The sequence below is a fragment of the Rhinoderma darwinii genome, chromosome 1 (assembly GCF_050947455.1).
Source record: "Rhinoderma darwinii isolate aRhiDar2 chromosome 1, aRhiDar2.hap1, whole genome shotgun sequence".
In the NCBI taxonomy this organism is placed as follows: domain Eukaryota; kingdom Metazoa; phylum Chordata; class Amphibia; order Anura; family Rhinodermatidae; genus Rhinoderma; species Rhinoderma darwinii.
Genome location: NC_134687.1, coordinates 424,233,343 through 424,252,993, shown reverse-complemented (window position 1 = coordinate 424,252,993; position 19,651 = coordinate 424,233,343). Strand labels below are relative to the sequence as shown.

The 19,651-nt window shown below is 44.2% G+C and overlaps 2 protein-coding genes across 4 annotated transcripts in view; one reads left to right on the top strand and one right to left on the bottom strand.

Annotated features, from left to right (window-relative positions):
• RHBDD3 (rhomboid domain containing 3) lies at positions 1–18,028 on the bottom strand. The gene is made up of 6 exons (XM_075830012.1): positions 17,786–18,028; positions 7,957–8,123; positions 4,846–5,226; positions 3,860–4,025; positions 3,517–3,759; positions 1–270 (listed from the first exon to the last, which is right to left on the bottom strand). The coding sequence occupies exons 2-6, from the start codon at positions 8,090–8,092 to the stop codon at positions 78–80; spliced, it is 1,119 nt and encodes a 372-aa protein (XP_075686127.1). The 5' UTR covers positions 8,093–8,123; positions 17,786–18,028; the 3' UTR covers positions 1–77.
• EWSR1 (EWS RNA binding protein 1) overlaps positions 17,956–19,651 on the top strand; it is a 52,200-nt gene continuing 50,504 nt past the window's right edge. For 2 of the 3 annotated variants that reach the window (XM_075829989.1, XM_075829980.1), the window contains exon 1: positions 17,957–18,023. In XM_075829989.1, the coding sequence (XP_075686104.1) occupies positions 18,011–18,023 (13 nt within the window). In that variant the 5' untranslated portion in view covers positions 17,957–18,010. Of the gene's footprint in view, positions 18,024–19,651 lie in introns of all 3 variants that reach the window. The other variant, XM_075829998.1, reaches the window with a different exon arrangement.

Sequence of the window (19,651 nt, the reverse complement as noted above, 5' to 3'; positions counted from 1 at the left end):
CAGAGCCTCTTTAAGTAAATGGCTCTTAAGAATGTTTTTTCTTTTACAAATATTTAAAAGTATTTAAAGTTCATGTATCATGGGTTTAAGTGTCCTGTATCAGCTGTGTTTAGCTGTCCTCGAGAAGATGGTCTTTCATTAGCCACTGTAATGTCTCCACCAATTTCTCCTTCCACAAGAAGGGACACTGCTCTCTCCACTTTTCCTGTGGCAGCTAATGCAACAACTGCTGATTCTGTGGGAAATCCCATGCGCTCCAGCTGCTGTAGCCTAAAAAAGGAAGTCAAGTGTACAAGTAGAAAAAAAAAATTGAGAAAAGCATTTTTAAATAGATTGTCCTTGGGACTCCTCTTCTATCAAATTATTAAACATTCTATTCAACCATTATATTTATTTATTGGACAGCTAAGTAAAAAGCAATATAGTTTCCATCACAGCTCTCATAGAAGTTGTCACCTAGCTTTTTTTTTTTAACAAGTTTACAAAAGAAGAAACCTAATTTCTCATGATTCTGTAATTATTTGCCATCATGTTATGCTAGGGTTTTTGGCATCAGATCAGGATCTTAAGAGACATCTGTGGCTGTTCATTGTCTATTATGGTCCAAACTGAGGCAATTATGTGGATGTGTAAAATAGAGAAAATGAGGAGGTATAAGGAAGATGGCGGGTAGGTTGGGGAGGGAGATAAACAAGGGATGGAGAAGGCATCCTGTTCTCGCTTAAAGTGTAGCTAAACGTTTGACAAACTTCTGACATGTCATAGGGACATGTCAGAAGTTTGGATTGGTGGGGGTCCGAGCACTGAGACCCCCACCAATTGCTAGAATGAAGCAGCTGAAGTGTTCGTGTGAGCGCTTAGCCGCTTCGTGTCTGTTCGACTTTTTCCGGAAATAAATGTATCGGTGTACGGACTCAATAGAAAGTCTATGAGCCCGTACTCTGAAACATCGGCTTTCCGGAAAAAGATGAACAGACACGAAGCGGCTCAGCACTCACATGATCGCTTCAGCTGCTTCGTTCTAGCGATTGGTGGGGGTCTCCGTGCTCGGACCCCCACCAATACAAACTTCTGACATGTCCCTATGACATGTTAGAAGTTTGTCAAACGTTTAGCTACACTTTAAATCTAGAAAGGGATAGCCAATTGTTGTTATCCTATGCCTCATCATGACACTCTTGGTGTACTGTTTATTCCAAGTACATAGCGGTGCCCCAGGAGTAGACATGTACTTTGTAAAGGAACTTGGGAAACATTTTTAAGAGACCTGTACGGCCTGAAATGAAAGGGTGAAGCTTTGCCATTATATGACAACGTTTATTAGACATAATTTAGGGAAATGTCTAGATGACCACCTATCTCACAGGATTGTCAACAGATCACATTGGTGTGCACCACCCATTAAAGCTATATGTATGAAGGAAGGGAAGAAGGGAAAGGTATGTGATCTAATACTAATAATTAACTTTTATTGATATACATTAAAATAGACAATTAAACTGGGTGTGAGCTTCCATTCAGCCGCTACGCTCCAATTTGACCGCCGGTGAATCTACCGTGCGGTTCCCTCATTGGTGTCTACCCCGCTTGCTCACGGGAACAGGACTATTGTCTTGCAGGACAGCTTATCCTGCGGGGCCTTCTGATTTCTCAGAGCTGGAAGCACCGCTCCGCTCTGAGAAACAGTGCACACACTGAGTTTGACTCCACTTACAGTTGAGTCACACTCCGGCACAGCGTTGTGATACCGCCTCTCAGCTGATGCTGAGCGCGACCACAGTTAGGTAACCCCGGCTGTTCTCTACGCTGCTGCTCTGGTCCCAGGGACGGTGGCGTGAGAATCCAGCTGCCTGCAACTGTTCACACTGTGCCGTGGCAGTTCTGTGTGATGGTGCGGCAGGCTAATTGCCCTGACTCATTCACTGCCATGCCCTACAGGTGTGTTATATGACACGAGTAGCTTCAACCACTCCAACTTGTTGCCTAACACCCTCACATACTGTATTGCTTATAATAAAATCAATTCTACCACCATACAGCCCTCTGTCATTCAGTATAGCGATGATCTTGTTATACAATTGACAGCATTGTAGCTATAGGCTTCGTCACACGCTATCTCTCTGGTCCACAGAGACCTCAGCGTGAGGGCGTAATCAGCAAGTTCATGTTCACACTGTGTTGCAGTGCTGCTGCATGGTAGTGCAATTGGCTACCACTGCCCTCAATCTTGCATTGCCACAGTCTTAGACTACATGCTTGCCATTCTGGAAGCATAAGCTTATGTGTTCCTCATTTAAACACTATTGATAGCAAGACTTACCACAATTCATAAGTATATTATACCACACTATACATGGCCCACAGGTATGTGAGTTTGGGGGTCACTCACACATACCTTGTTGCACCATTGGACTTTTAGTTTAATTGTCTATTTTAATGTATATCAATAAAAGTTAATTATTAGTATTAGATCACATACCTTTCCCTTCTTCCCTTCCTTCATACATTTAGACATAATTTAACATCACTTCTTGCAGGGGCGTAACTAGGAAAGACTGGACCCCATAGCAAACTTTTGACTGGGGCCCCCCCTCCGCTGGGTATCACACAACCCCCCCTTGTAGATAGTGCCTCCCTATAGATTCCACCACACAGCGCCCCCCTATAGATAGCACCATACACAGCCCCCTGTAGATAACGTCTTACAGCCCCAAATCCCCCCTGTAGAGAACGCCATACAGACCCCCCGCTGTAGATAACGCCATATAGCCCCCCCCCCCGCTGTAGATAACACCATATAGCCCCCACAAAAAAAAAAAACCGGCCTACAGTTTGTCCTACAAAAGAGATATATCCCCCATCCACAGGATAGGGGATACATGTGTGATCGCTGGCAGCGATAAGGAGAACGAGGGACCAAAAGTCCCCCCAAGTTCTCCATGACAAACCTCAGACTTCCAGCGTCTGCGCAGTTCAATAAAAATGAAAGGAGCGCTGGTCACGCATGCGCACAAGCGCGACCGATGCGCAAGTCATTTCTATGGAGCTGCAGACAGCCCCCGGAAGTCCGAGGTTTGTCATGGAGAACTTTGGGGGACTTTCGGTCCCCCGTTCTCCTTATCGCTGGGCGTCCCAGCGATCACACATTTAACCCCTATCCCATGGATAGGGGATGCCAGTCGTTTGTAGGAACAACCTCTTCAGTGGCGTCGCGCTGTAGCAGCTATAGCGGCTGCTAGCGGAGCCTCCGGCCATGGGGGGGGCTGTGCCGGCGGGTGGTACGGGCCCCCTCATGCTGCGGGCCCCGTAGCAGCCGCTACGGCTGCTTTAGCGGTAGTTACGCCCCTGACTTCTTGGGCTCACCACCTTTAAGAACGTGATGGCCTTGGCGCCCACTTAGAGGAAAAGTCTTGCGTCCATGCTGGGCCTTTCAGCAATAAGGCTTTAGAGTTTTCTACGTCTACTAGGAAGCCTGAGAGGCTAGAAAATGTGTTTATTAGATCTAGTGTATCTCACCTAAGTGCCGACACACTGGATTTGTTCAGGGTCGGCTGCTGCTTCAGCTTTTCCTGTTCTTCATATTCCCTCATAGAAGCCAGAATACCTGCTTCAAACATCTCCTCTTCCAAAGATACTCGGTTTCCCAACCAGACAGAAGTCTCTCTAACATTGGTAACATTTGAAGTATGCATAGTTACTCCTCCTATGGGCAAATCAGTAGAGAGAACGTCATATGCATCTGTATAAGTGAACGGAAGTCTAAGAAAGAGAAAGAATATTACCAGATCAAAACAGGAAATCGTATTGTGTATTATCGTTTGTAATGAATAGCTGTGAAGTATGTGTATGTGTCACCTACCGCTCTTCTGCTCTGGAATTAACCTCATATAATAAAGAACTTTCTTCTTGAGTTGGGATAAACCGTGCCAGGTTAAAATATGTCAAGCAGTTGCAGAGGTGCATGCTATCCAGTGCCTCTCTTCTTGAAACTGGCAGCTCAAGGTGACGGAGCAATCCAGCACGAGCTGCAGGCGAACTGTAAGGGAAATCTTAAACAAACCCAGTTTATTTGTATACATTAAAAGCTAATACTACCCCCAAAAAATAAGTCTACTGTATACCGTCTCGCTATTTCCAGCTACCCCAAGTATTTAAATAGCAGAATTGAATAACTTATGTTGGAATATACTGCAGCTTATGTATGTTTTTTCTTATAATGGAGTGCTAGCAATTCTGCCACATTCATTTTCATTGCATCTGGCCCTCACATTTGCCTGCAGAATCAGGCTGCTCTATTGGCTTGGCACTAAAATCAACCTGTCACGAATCTTGGATTTCATTTTTTTTCTCCGATTCCACTTACAAGTATACAAATATCTTTGCATATAAGAGTGATATTTTTGCACTCTATATCCTAGAGATCCATCTTTGTGATCATAGCTGGGCCCAAGGAGGCTACTAGTGCATTCCATAATGTTTAGAAGAATAACATCTTTTGAGACTTCAGATTGCACAACGGAGCTCATGGCTATACAGCTGAGCTGTAAATATATGCATATGTACCAAAGCAAGTCATGAAAAAGCAGGACTGGACAGGTCTATATACTCAAAATGGGGGGAACTACTGGCATTAGACAATAATCATCCCAATTAATTTGGGGGCAATTTGATGGTTAAGAGTAAAAAATTGTCAGAGCATTGCAGCTATTCCAAACTGGCCACTGTTAACATCTGGCTACCTTATGATATACTTAGTACCGCATTTAATCTCTGCCTTCTTTAAATGCATGGGATTATATATAATATTCCATTGCTTGTCCTTATGAATTTCACTTGAAAGGATACTGGCCAGTCCACTGATTATTCCACAGATATGGAATAGAAGAGAAGAATCCGGAAAAAGTAGCGGAGTCATTATTAGGATTCCATATGGCAACATAAAAGACATCTTCCCAAGTCTCCATGTGACCGCTTTGTGCTTCGCTACCAATAATGCCAATTGGGTGGCAAGGTATCCAGAAGCAGGGACAGCTGTCAGAGGCAGAAGGAGGGATAGCAGAAGGTAAAGAATGGCAGAGCACAGTGTGCAAACACAGGACAACTGCAGAAAGTATAAGGTACCAAGACGTTCCTCCATCCTCCAGAACAGAAGAGGGAAAAGAACCAATGATAATACCAGCAGAAGATTGTCCGTGGCACAGAGCACATGTGTGAATAGCCGATGCCCTGAAAAACAGACAGAAGCTCCATAAACGGTCAGTATCATTAATAGGGATTCTAAGTATACACACCCTATATATTCAGTGTGTAGGGATAGATCTCATAAAAAGTGTATAGGGCTTGATAAGTATGGCAGTACGCTTGAGCGCCATTTTTTTCAATGGAGTACTGCCGTAATTGCATGGATAAATATGGCCCAAAATACATTAGGAAATAGTTGGCTGTCTCTGTAATAAATTATGTGGCAGAAGATAGACAACACCTTTACATTCTTCCAGTACTCTTTGGACATGTACAAGATGTAAGCAACAAGTTTTGGCCCATGTCAATTTCCCAAGGGGAGTAGTCCAAGCCACGTGTAAACAGGAGTAACGCCTCCTTCACACAGGGTCTTTTTGTTTTGTCTTAAAACGTATGTAAACAAGGCCTGAAATCTAAACCGTTTTTATAAAATAATTTAATGTGTTTTTAGTGGTGTTTTTAATTGGTCTCATTTTGTACAATCGTTTTTCCAGGTGTTTGACATTCTATTAAGAAGCTTATGCAGAAAAATGCCTGAAAAAATGCCATATTTTCAGCATGCTGAGTTTTGATAAAAACACCACTGACCCCACAAATGCCACTAAAATGGCATAAACCAAAATGTTGTGTATGTAGAAATTTTCATATTTTAACTATAGACTTTCAACTAACATCTGGAAGCTGCACCTAAGCACCCACAACAAAAAAAACTGCAGCAAAAAAACAAACAAAACGCTCATAAACAATAAGTGTGAATCTATCCTAAAAGTGATCTAAAGAGCTGAGAATAGGTTGCAGGAATATTTGAGGCTTCCAAAGCAAACTTTTGTGGTTTAGTAATGCTAGTAACAGAAATGTGGCTAAGGCAGGATGATACATGCCCAACCTAAATAATGGTGTTAATAATGTAAAAAGTAGAATGTTAAAGCGGTTATTCTGGTTATAAAATGTCATGGCCTATCCTAAGGATAGGCCATCAATATTAGATCGGTGGGGGTCAGACTGTCGGCACCGCCGCCGATCAGCTGTTTAAAGGTGCCACGGCGCTCGTACGAGCGCCACAGTATCTTTATGGTTTACATGGTTCTTCTTTATGTTCGTACCTGCATGCACCGTTACATTTATAGCGGCCATGCAAGGTATTGCACTAATGTCCTATTCAAGTGAATTCAGTTCCATTCATCTAAATGAGGTTATTTTGGGAGCAAGCACATGAGTTTCTGCAAGCTTTATTTAGATGAATGGGACAGTCACAGAATTTATGCAACAAATCTGCTGCGTGTGAATATACACTTATAAGACCTCAGAAATAATGTTAGCGATGTGCCTGTGAAAAAACTTGTGGACTTTTTCCAATGGCTACCAGGAGAATTATACATGCAGCTCTAGACTATAATACAGGCTGTAACTCAAGGTCAGTGCAATATGTTTACAAAGATATATAACTTATGTAGATTGTACCTATACTAGTCCTTCTCAATGAATTACAATATCATCAAAAAGTTTATTTATTTCAGTAATTCAATTCAAAAAGTGAAACTCATTATATTATATAGATTCATTACACATAGAGTGATCTATTTCCAGCATTTTTTCCTTTTAATGTTGAGGAGTGATATAACACAGTGGATCAACACCAGCAGATGACATGGCTCCCCAAACCATCACTGGCTGTGGAAACTTCACACTGGACCACAAGTAACCTGGATTGATGCCTCTCCACTCTTCCTTCAGACTCTGGGACCTTGATTTCCAAATGAAATGCAAAATGTACTTTCATCTGAAAACAGGACTTTGGACCACTGAGCAAAAGTGTTGGGCCACTGTGTTATATCAAGTCCAGAGTCAACGCAGCCGTCTATTAGGAAATTTTCGAGCACTTCATGTTTCCCTCTGCTGACAAGCTTTATGGAGATGCTGATTTCATTTTCCAGCAGGACTTGGCACCTGCCCACACTGCCAAAAGTACCAATACCTGGTTTAATAACCACAGTATCACTGCGCTTGATTGGCCAGCAAACTCACCTGACCTAAACACTATAGAGAATCTATGAGGTATTGTCAAGAGGAAGATGAGAGACCAGACCCAACAGTGCAGACGAGCTGAAGGCCGCTATCAAAGCAACCTGGGCTTCCATAACACCTCAGCAGTGCCACAGGCTGATCGCCCCATGCCACGCCGCATTGATAACACCTCAGCAGTGCCACAGGCTGATCGCCTCCATGCCACGCCGCATTGATAACACCTCAGCAGTGCCACAGGCTGATCGCCCCATGCCACTCCGCATTGATGCAGTAATTCATGCAAAAGGAGCCCCAACCAAGTACTGAGGGCATATACTGTACATATGTTTCAGTAGGAAAACATTACCGCATTAAAAATCATTTTTTAAATTGGGTTTATATAATATTCAAATTTTCTAAGACGCTAAATTTTGGGTTTTCATTAACGGTTAGCCATAATCTTCAACATTAAAAGGAAATGCTGGAAATGGATCATTCTGTGTGTAATGAATCTATATAATATATATGAGTTTCACTTTTTTAATTGAATTACTGAAATAAATTAACTTTTTGATGATATTCTAATTCATTGATAAGGACTAGTATATAAAACACCAAAATTGTATTCAAATGTGAAAATGTGTTTTTCTTTTTACATTATCATTACAATATTTGTTACACATGTGATTATATGTCAATGAATTGTCTCACCATCCCAAATTTCCTGTAAAGTTTCCAGGTGCAGCACAAAGTCACTACAAGACAGAATGATACTCCCAAGCAGCAGCAAAAGCATCAGCAAAAGACATCCTAGTGGTGGTCCTGTTCCGAGCGCCAATCTCATCATCACTAATGAGATTGGGGATCTCCTTTCTCACCTACAAGACAGAACAGTTATTCCAGCAAATGACTTTCCTCCCAACATTTGTAAATACATGGAAATCTGACAGCCTGTAATTCATATATTATGGAGTGAAACTTGGACAGACAAGAACCGAGGAGAGGCAAACAAAAGTCAACCTATATGGAATATGTCACTAATACCACCTATGTTTTGTCTTAAAAGGAAATTCCGAACTTAGACATTTATGGCATATCCATAGGATATGCCATAAATGTCTGATAGATGCAGGTCCCAGCTCTGGGACCCTCACCTATGTTGAAAACAGGGTCCCAAACTGAACATACCCTGGAGTTTACTCGACATGTATTCGATATACACGGTTGAGTCACTTTAATATGACCACCTCCTACTTTCGACGTCGGCAGCGCGTAGCCCATGAAGGAAGTGATGTGTCGTGGGCTGGCTTGGTGGGTATATAAGGTGTGCGATAGGCTGTCTGAACACAAAGGGGCGATTTATCAGAGTTGCAAAAAGGGATCATTATTGGCTTTTGGGCCAAGGGGGGGCTGTATTTCCCAAACAGTAAAATGGTTTGTGTGCTGCTGTGGTGAAAGTGTATCGTGAGTGGACAAATGGCACCACTGGAAATAACGGACGTGGAAACTGCGGAGCACCACATAAAATTGATATGAGAGGTGAACGTCGGCTACGAAGGTGGAGCAGCTCACTGTGAAAATCAACTAGGGGGCTATCAGCGAACCCTACTGTGTATGGGGCTCCGAAGCAGACGGATGGTCACTTCTCCTATGCTAACAAAAGTGCATTGGAAAAAAGGCTTCAATTTGCACGGCAGAACGGAATTGGACCACCGATGAATGACAAAGGTTTGCCTTCTCCCAGGGGCGTAACTAGGAAAGACTGGGCCCCATAGCAAACTCTTGACCAGGCCCCCCCCCCGGGTGCCACAAGCAGCCCCCCTTATAAATAGTGCCCCCTATAGAATGTGTCATACAACCCCCCTGTAGACTGCTATATAGCCCCGCCTATAGACAGTGTCACACACCATTTGTAGATAGCGCCCCCACCTCCCCCTTGTAGATAGTTCCATACAGCCCCCCCTGTAGATATCGCCATAAAGCCCCCACTGTATATAGCGCTATACAGCTCCCACTGTATATAGTGTCACACAGCCCCCTCCCTTGTATATAGTGCCACACAGCCCCCCTTACTAGATAGTGCCAGACACAGACCCCTGTTGATTGCACTACACTCAGCCCCCTGTAGATAGAGCTACAGCCTTCCCCCTTGTAAATAGTGCCATGCAGTTCCCCATGTGTATAGTGCCACACAGCTCCCCCTTGTGTATAGTGCCACACAGCCCCCCTTGTGTATAGTGCTACTAGGCAATGGCGCATCCGAGAAAGTTGTATCAGCCAGGGAGATGTCAATCAAACATGGAAAGGTGGGTTTGGAGGCGAGACTATGTGACTCTTCAGGATAGCGTCACCGCCCCATGACCCTTTAATGAGTAATTAGCATATAGTTTGTGCCGTTTTAAAAGTAGATTTTTTTTTTTTTTTCTTTATCAAGATTTTTATTATGCAAAAAGATTACAGCATATAGAACATTGTACAATATTGGCAGAAAGATTTGTACGCAATATAAAATACAGATTTTTACAGTATATGAACAGTATATAAAATGCATGGACACAATGGGAGGTACCCTCCCAGCCATCTAAAGTGCGTATAAATCAAAATACAGTGGTACTAACTGTACCAAATTCACATCAAGATAGTAAAATAAGTAAACATGGGGACCAGGCCCCGGTAAAGTAAGAGTTGGTACGTATAAGTGCCACAAATATAATATAACACCAACACAAGACATCAGATAACAAAGGGAAACACAGACACACATAGCGCATGGAGTAGGATCACAGAAGTTGCTCAGAACCTTCCATACAGCCAGAGAGGTAGATCAGTACCACCCCGGAATCCAGACCACACTGCCCAAGTTTGGACAAAGAGCACAGACTTGCCCCTGTCAGCGGACAGCAATTCCTCCTTAAAAGTAGATTTTAAAGATTTTGCTGCATCTGAAAAAAACATACAAGGGAATGTTTGGAAATATTGTCAGGTCATGTATTACCGCATGGTGGCGGTTAAAGGGGTTAAAACTACCAGACAGGTTCCCATGAAATATACAATGAATTCAGAACAATTCCATCTGACCTGCAATTTTGTTATTATAAATATAGCTAATAAAATTACAGCTCCAGAACCAAGCTTTGACATATATACAGTATCACAACCAAGCTCAGTACATAAATACAGCACTAGAACCAAGTTGACATATATACAGCACCAGAACCAAGCTCAGAACATATATACAGCACTAGAACCAAGCTCAGTACATAAATACAGCACTAGAACCAAGCCCATACATATATACAGCACCAGAACCAACTTCAGTACATATATTCAGCACCAAAACCAAGCTTATACATATATACAGCACTAGAATCAAGCTCAGTACATATATACAACACCAGAACAAATCTCAGTACATATATACACAACACAAGAACAAATACAGCTCAATTTAGTGCAACCCCTGCCGGTATGGCGTAAGACTACAGCTCCCAGCATGGCCCGAACAATAGTAAGGATATGCTGGGAGATTCGGTTTCACGAAAAAAAACCATACCACCCATCATCTCGCTGCAGATCATACAGTGACTACAGTATTGATTAAAGGCAGATTAAACATTTACATTAAAGGGGATGTGTTGCCAGAAAAACATGTTTTTTTTTTAAAAATTAAACATTTAGTGTGTGGGTGGTTAAACATTGTTCAAATTTTTTATTTTTTTTTGCACGAGTCCAGGAAATATTATAAATTATTTCTAATTTATAATACTACCCATTTTTGGTCACTAGATGGAGCTGTTCCCAATGTTGCAGCATTGCAACATTGGGTTAAAAGCCCTCGCTCTAGTGAGCTCTCAGCATCCCCCCCTCCTTTATCCTGGCTAGTGCCGGGATAAACGAGGGGTTTGAACGGTTTAACCTCCTACACTGTGTGTCGCCATTTTTTGAGCTAACCCACAGTGTAGTAGGTTTACATACAGTAGTAAACACAGACAAACACGAACATACATTGAAATCTCTTACCTGCTCCTGCCGCCGCGGCTCCCTCCGGCCCGTCCGCTCCGTTTGCGGCCGCTGGTGCAAGTGCACAAATCCGGAAGCCGCGACCGGAAGTAGTAATATTACTGTCCGGCCGCGACTTCCGGTCCACAGGAAAATGGCGCCGGACGGCGCCAATTTCGAATAGGACTGTGTGGGAGCGGCGCATGCGCAGTTCCCACACAGACGCCGTACACTACAGTCAATGGGACGGGAGCCGTTCGCAGTCCCTATGGGACTGTGGCTGCCGTATTCCATGTCTGTATGTGTCGTTAATCGACACACACAGAAATGGAACAAAAAATGGCAGCCCCCATAGGGAAGAAAAAGTGTAAAAATAAGAAAAAGTAAAACACAAACACACAAATGAATATAAACGTTTTTAATAAAGCACTAACATCTTTAACATATAAAAAAAATAATTTGTGATGACACTGTTCCTTTAAGTGACTCACTGGTGACGTCTCAGATTCTAGTTCTTTTCTTCTCCCTCTGGTCCAGACATCCATGATGGATTTCTCCCGGCCATGACCCATTTCTGCAGTTTTCCGCTCAGATGTCTTCAGTTCTCACTTTTAAAACATTTCTGCACCTATAAACGAAGTTAAATTCTCAACACCTCTAAACTATAATAGCGCCATACACTGTGTCCCTGATTATAATAGTACCATACACTGTGTCCCACACACACACTGTGCCCCCTGTAGATAGTGACCCCCATAGGGCCTGTGTAGATAGTGCCCTACATAAAAGCCCCTATAGTGTCCCACATACAGCCCTCTGTAGATAGTGCCCACATATGGACTCCAGAGCTGCAAGGCAATAGTGCTAACCACTGAGTCACCGTGCTGCCCTACATATAGTTTCCCCTATAGATAGTGCTCCACGTATATCCCACCTCTGTAGATAGTGTCTCACATATAGCTCCCCCTGTATATAGTGTCCCACATATAGCCCACCCATGTAGACAGTGCCCTACATATAGCCCCCCTGTAGCTAGTGCCCCACAGGTAACCCACCCCTGTATATAGTGTCCCACATATAGCCCACCCCTGTATATAGTGTCCCACATATAGCCCACCCTATAGAAAGTGCCCTAAAAATAGCTCCCATATAGTGCTCTACATATAGCTCCCCCTGTATATAGTGCACCACATATAGACCCGCTGTAGTGCCCCACATATAGACCCCCCTGTAGATAGTGGTCCACATCCCCACATATAGACCTACCCTGTAGATAGTGGCCTGCATCCCCACATATAGACCCCCCTGTATATAGTGCCCCACATATAGACCCCCCTGTAGATAGTGCCCCACATCCCCACCTATAGACCCCCCTGTATACAGTGCCCCACATCCCCACATATAGATGACCCCCCATAGATAATGCCACTCACAGTTTTATTAGAAAAAAACGAAAAACTTTACATACTCGCATGATCCCGTTCCCGCACCGTCCGATGGCAATGCAGATCTGCTCTCTTCTGAGCAGTTCTGCTGGAGCTGAACGACGCGTCGTTCAAAGGGGCTGATTGGCAGGGCAGAATGACTTGACAGGTGAAAAACTCCACTGCCTTCTCCAATGAGTCACGTTTTCTGCTTCATCGCACGGATGGACATTGGCGTGTCAGGTGAAAAACATCAGAGAACAAACACCCTGCAACCATTTCTGGAAGAACACAAGCTGGTGGCGGCAACGTTATGGTCTGGGGAATTTTTTCATGGCATTCTCTGGGCCCACTCATCCACGTGGAAGGCACTATGAACCGATTTGGGTATGAATCCATTGTTGCAGATCACGTCCACCCATACATGCTGTTTGTCTTCCCTGGGGCAGATCTTCCAGCAAGATAATGCGACTTGTCACACATCTAGAAATGTCCGGCAGTGGTTGGAAGATCACGACCAAGACTTCCAAGTACTTCCCTGGCCCCCTAATTCACCAGACTTGAACCCAATTGAGCATCTGTAGGACCACCTTGATAGTCTTGTTCGCTCTATGGATCATCCCCCACGCACCCGCCAGTAAATGTGGGATGCATAGCAGTCAGCATGGCTCCAGATACCCGAGACAACCTAACGGCACCTTATTGAGTCACTCCCAGACCGTCTAGCTGCTGTCCGTGCTGCACACTGTGGTTACTCTAGATATCAGCTGGTGGTCATAATAATGTGACTCAACTGTGTATATAGCAATATTGCAGCGTCCATGGCCGCGGAATGCCATTCCTACTCACCCCTCGGCGGCCGCGGCCATGGATCTGTGAGTGATGGCCGGCATCTCCATCCTAGGAGACGCCAGTACTCGCTCCTGCTCCGTTCGGCACTGTCCTGTAGGGTGCGCGCGTGCTCGACCTTAAAGGGCCAGCGCGCGCACATGAATTACATTTTAAATTAGCCTCAATCACTGGACTATTTAAAGGGCCCTGCACCTTCACTCCCTGCCTGAGCGTTGTTAGTTATTCCCATGTTAGTCTGTGCAAATGGTCCCTCAGTGTTATCCTGTTCCTAGTGTTCCCGTGCCCTGCTACCTGTATGCTGTATCCCATGCCGTGCTTTGTTCCTGAGCCTGTCTAGTGTTGGAGTCGTGTCCTGCTGCAATTACTGCCGTCCGCCACGCCTGGTGCAACCTGCCGCACCTACTGTCGTCCGCCCGGCGTCTGGCGCAACCTGCTGCACCTGCTGTCATCCGCCACGACTGATGCAACCTGCCACATCCAGCCCCATCCGTGCTAAAGCCTCTGTCTGGACTATTCTAGGTACCCTTGTGCTGGACTTTGTATTGATTGGGTGCTCTGTTGTTTGGCCAGCTGCCGCCCCGCTACGGCGGTGCGAACTAGTGGGTCCACATACCCACAGACTGTGACAGTATACTCCGGCCATGGACCCCGCTGGTCAACCCAAGACCTTGACAATGACACAAACCATGCAGGCAAACATGCAAGACGTTCAGTAACGACAAGACCAAGTCCTCCTGGCGGTGAACGCCATTGCACATCAACTGGAAGCACAAGACACAGTCGTCACCGCACCTATTCCTGCTGTTCCTCCTGCTACACCGCCATGTGTGGCGCAACCTGCCACATCCAGCCCCATCCGTGCTAAAACCTCTGCCACTGTCTGGACTATTCAGGTACCCTTGTGCTGGACTTTGTATTGATTGGGTGCTCTGTTGTTTGGCCAGCTGCCTCCCTGCTACGGCGGTGCGGCCTAGTGGGTCCACATACCGTGACAAATATTTTCTGTTTTGTCTGATTTGTGTCCTTGTCTATTGAAAAAAATCATTAAAAAACGAATTAAAATAAATAAATAAGTATACTCCATATATAAAATAGATTCCAAAGTTTCTTGAGCATCAAGGTTGGCACTTTATGAATCCATAACAGGTCTCATTGCTTTAAATGGAGCAGATGTAGGCTCTATGCACACCACGTTTGCGCCCTGCATCAAACATATAAACTACTTTAGAGAAAAAAAAAATCAAAGAAACATATATACTGCAAACAAAAAGGGATGTAACTGTATACGAACTGTATTCATTTTTTATGGCTGTTAAATAAATTACTCAAAGAAAGGTATACACTTGAACAACAGTTGTATCCAATTGGCATCAGGTTTTTTTTATAGGCAAGTGAAGGAGACTTAACTTTCCTATGTTGAGTTTCCCTCCAGATATAGCTGATCTGCACTGGGTTAAAGCCCAGGCCCACTTTAAAGCAGTGGTGCACAACCTTTTCTGGTCCGAGGGCCACACTGTCAGATTATATACCACTCCCAAAGGCTCCAATAAAACGTAAAGGGGCATTCCTATATGAGGCATTTATGGCATATCGACAGTATATGTCTGGGACTCCATGTATTGGGAGAATCCACGTTCCAGGTGTCGGAAGAATAGGGGTCCCCTGCACTTGAGGGAAAAGAAGACGAGGTGGTCGCATGCAGCTATCTTCATTGTAGTTATGGAGCTAGGGTAACAGTTTTACCTGGATTGCTCCTTTACGCTGCGTAAAATAGAATTCATACAACCCCACACCCCCCCCCTATAACAGTGCCAATAACGGTGGTTTATCAGTAGGATGTGGCTGTCAAAAAAGACAGGCATAGGACAGCCCATGAAATATAGCACAGCTTCAGAATGCTGGCCAAATGGTTACTCTAAACTAGTGATGCACTACCTGCAGTTTAGAGTAACCATTTGGCCAGCATTCTGAAGCCGTGCTATATTTCATGGGCTGTCCTATCGCCTATTTCACAGTAGCCAATAAATGACCCCCCATTTGTTATCTGCCACATTCAGTAAAATGGGGGAGATTTATCAAAAGTAGTGCAAAGAAAAAGTGGAGTAGTTGCCCATAGCAATCAACCGGAATCCATCTCTCATTTACCAAAGGCTCTTACCCAGGGGCCACAATCGGCCCGCAATTCTGTGCAGCCCCCATCCACTGGGAACAATAGTTTGGAAATACATGGCTTTCAAAAGACAGCTACATGCTTGCGATGCAGAGAACGGACTCTTCATAAGATGCAAGATCCGTTCTCTCTTCCCTGAACTGATCATAGATATCAGTGCAGGTAATGGAAGATACATCGAAGTGCCTTTTCTGGCTACTCACGTGTACCTTCTATATCAGAGAGAAACTGCAAAACTCCCATCCTCTGGATAGTTGGAAGTCCCAGAAATGCAATTCTCACCTATTAGATATTTATTATATATAGAGTTGCTATGCCATAAATGTCTAAAGGGCCTGTTCACATCAACTTTGCCTTTACGTTGAAATCTTAGCTTCCGTTTGCATCACCATTGATATCAATGGTGACGGAAACGTTGCTAAAGGTTTCCGTTTGTCACCGTTGTGACAGGGTTCAATTGTTTTGACGGAATCAATAGCCTGCAATCGACTGCGCTATTGATTCCGTCAAAAAAAACGGAACCCTTTCACAACGATGACAAACGGAAACCTTTAGCAATGTTTCCGTCACCATTGATATCAATGGTGATGCAAACGGAAGCTAAAATTTCAGTTTGCCTTTCCCTTGAGGGGTTAACCCGACGGAAACCTCCGACGGAAACCCCTCAATGTAAAGGCAAAGCTGATGTGAACACAAAGATGGAAATACTCCTTTAAGTTTTATTTCGGTCCTTGGGAGTGGTACATTCTGAAAATGTGGCCCTCGAACTAGAAACAGTTGTGCAGCCCTGAGCTAGAGGACGCTCCTCTCTGATAGACTCTCTTAGGAGTTTTTTTTTTTAGAAATAAGGACTTTCTTATGCCACAATTACTAGTAGCATTTTAATAGGCATTGGTCGAATGCCAGACTCCATGCAGGAGGTGATAGTGGTTGTATTGTCCCGGCCAGCCAAGGACTTGACCTTGCTGGAATTAATAGGCCAATATCCCTACTTACATTTTAATTGAATATGTATATCTAGGTTTTGGCTCTGTGCCGTTGTAAATGGGTTTTCCCACTTGTTACAAGTGATGGCATAATGCTAGGATACTCCCTCACTTGTTGATGGGTGGGAACCAGACTGCCAGGACCCCCACTGATCCCCAGAATATGAATACATTGAATGAATGGAGCTGTGATGTAGTTCCCTGCCTAGCGGACGGCTTCTGTGCGGGGAAATAGCTGAAGGAGCTTTTGTTCTCTTTATCGGCTCCAGTTTGGACCCCCACCGATCATATTGTTGTGGCATAGTGACAAAACACGGTGTGAATAGAACCTTACTAATGTTATTGTGCCAGGTTAATTTTATGCCAGAGAGAACGGTGTTCGGAAAGCAGATATACCGGACACGGGATTTATGCTTGTTGGAGACTATGATGTACAGTAAAGAACAATGTCAGGCTACGTAACGTGTTATTCGCCATTCAGAACTGCATCAGGAACCTCTTAAGAACCAGTTTCAGAAAGGCCTCGTCTCCCCTAGAAGCAACGACGTCAAGGGAGTAGGCCTCCGTAATACGGCTGGCCATGGAACACGATCACCATTTTTTTTTCCCTCATGAATTCCGTATAAATCCGTGAGAAGAAACCTGTATGCCTCCATGTTAATTAGAAGCATATAGACGTATAGCATGGGCCCTTAGTAGGTGATGGGAAGGACATACCGACTTTCACTGAAACAAATCAAGAATATTGTGGCAATGCAACATATTTATTACCAGAGTGAAGTCTTTATTCATTGACAGACCTGTTGGAAATGTACAATAGCTAATATAAGGCATTTTATACGACAAACCCCTTGGTCAGTGCATGCAATACTCCAGTGAATACACTGAATAGGTTTTGCAACAATTTTGCGCCATTTCCACAATACCAAACTACAAGCCCCCCTGATGATTAGCAAACAGTAACTACAATGGACAAGAAAAGGAGACCGACCCCCGCCCTGAAACAACTTTCTAGATTTGTCTCTATTCCCCTCTCTCTATAGTTACTGGGTCTAAAAGGATCACACCACTACCTAAACCAGGGGTGAATTGCAATAAGGGCAGCTTACCTTCTGGATGCTACATGTACTGTTCCAATTAAAATACCTGTTCTCTTTTTGTTTCCGAGCAATATACGACTGAACTGGCACACTGTTTATCATAAAGTGACGCAAAGCCAGGTTCCCGGATCTTACCCTACCCCAGCAATAAATGGTACGGTCCAGGTCGATCAGTACAGCGCATGCGTGCCCCGCTCTCCCCACACGGACGCTGAGGTGGTTAGAGTACACAAAATGGCTTCCACCGGTGAGTAACGGACTGTGAGTTTCCAGTGTGACTGCTTTGTAGACGTAGTTGGCCCGGCCTGAGTATAGCTGCGGCTGCCCTGTCGTGTTTATTTTTTGTTTTTTAGTGTTTGACTGGCTGAAGCTTGAGACTGTATGCACACGGGCTACCCGCTTCCTCCTAGGCCTCAATCGGCTAGGTCGTAGCTCTCATCTCCGATACACGAGGTGTCCCCTCTCAGAGCACGAACCGCTTTTCTGCTTGATTTTGTAGTGAAGGGTGGATATTGTGTGAAATGTTGTATTGCGTGCTCAATAATAACGATGTCTGCAATTGTATCACAACTAGACCAGATTACCGCCTTCCCATGCTATTTCTAACGTGTATCCGCCTCTGTCGTTTAGTGTAATATTGATTCTCTATTCTCATCCATTTCATGCTGGGGAGAGACTATGTAGCAACCAGGATAACCCACCTAGTGCACTTCAGCATAGGAAATGGTAGGCACACTGAAGGAGATGTGTATCAAAACTGGCGCAAAGAAAAAGGACTGTTTGCCCATGGCAACCAATCAGATTCCAGCTTATTTTTGAGAGGCCTATGAAAAATTAAAGCAGCCATCTGATTGGTTGCAAAAGGCACCTACTTTGCACCAGTTTTAATAAAGCTCCCCTATTGATTTTACTCACTGAACAATGTAACTATTTCTTCCCAGTAGCTGCTGTAGTGCCCAGTCGTTCTGTGCCTGGATTATGACTCTATTTAGGTCCTCTTCCTAGCGAGGCTCAGGCCCCCTTGCACACGGCCATAGCCGTAATCACTGCCGGTGATTACGGGCATGGTTGGCAACGGACACTCGCCTGCATTTGCCGGCCGTGCTTTCATTATAAATTATGGGAGCACTGCCTATAAAATAAAATAGGACATGCCCAATTTTTTTGCGGGTTATTTATACGGCCCGGAGACCTTCCCATAAATATACGGGAAGGTGTCCGTGCGCAATAGAAAATAATGGATCTGTACTTTGGTCCGCAATTACGGTCCATAATTGTGGATCAAAATTATGGTCGTGTGCATGGGGCCTCAGTCTAATCTTCTGATCTCTCATACATAGAGCCAATTTCATTGGAAACCATTTAAGGGCCCTCTTACGTGGACACTAGCTCCGATGAACAATACAGTATGTTGCTTGGCGCTTGTTTGCTCCGTTTAAACATTGCAATGATCAGAATGTATGGTGACGGACAGTCGTTAATACGATTATTTGTCCCCATATGTTTGTATCTTGTCGGCAGCGCATCCCCTGTTTATATGGGGAGTTGTGAGGCCAACTAGTAACCATATTATTCGATCAGCTGACAAATGAATGTTTTCTCCTTCATCTGCCGATTGCTGCCCTGTTACACAAGGCATTGCATAGGAATGCTAGTTGGCCTGTGTAAAAGGGCCTCAAAGGTATGTTCACATGCAGCAGGTCTGTTACAGAAATTTGTGGCTGTCCCTTTCATTTGAATAGAACTTGCAGAAATCCATGTGCTTGCTCCAGAAACAACCCCAGTCAGATGTATGGAACAGATTTTCAGGTGCAGAAATTTCTGTAACACCTCTGCAGCATATGAGCACACCCTAAAGGGGTTGTCACAACTAAG

Excerpts from the sequence above, each read along its gene's own strand:
- RHBDD3 (XM_075830012.1), bottom strand. The coding sequence starts at position 8,092 with ATGATGAGATTGGCGCTCGGAACAGGACCACCACTAGGATGTCTTTTG. Across the intron at positions 5,227-7,956 it reads TTTACAGGAAATTTGGGATG|GGCATCGGCTATTCACACAT; the intron begins GTGAGACAATTC and ends TCTGTTTTTCAG. Across the intron at positions 271-3,516 it reads TCCAGTGTGTCGGCACTTAG|GCTACAGCAGCTGGAGCGCA; the intron begins GTGAGATACACT and ends TTCCTTTTTTAG.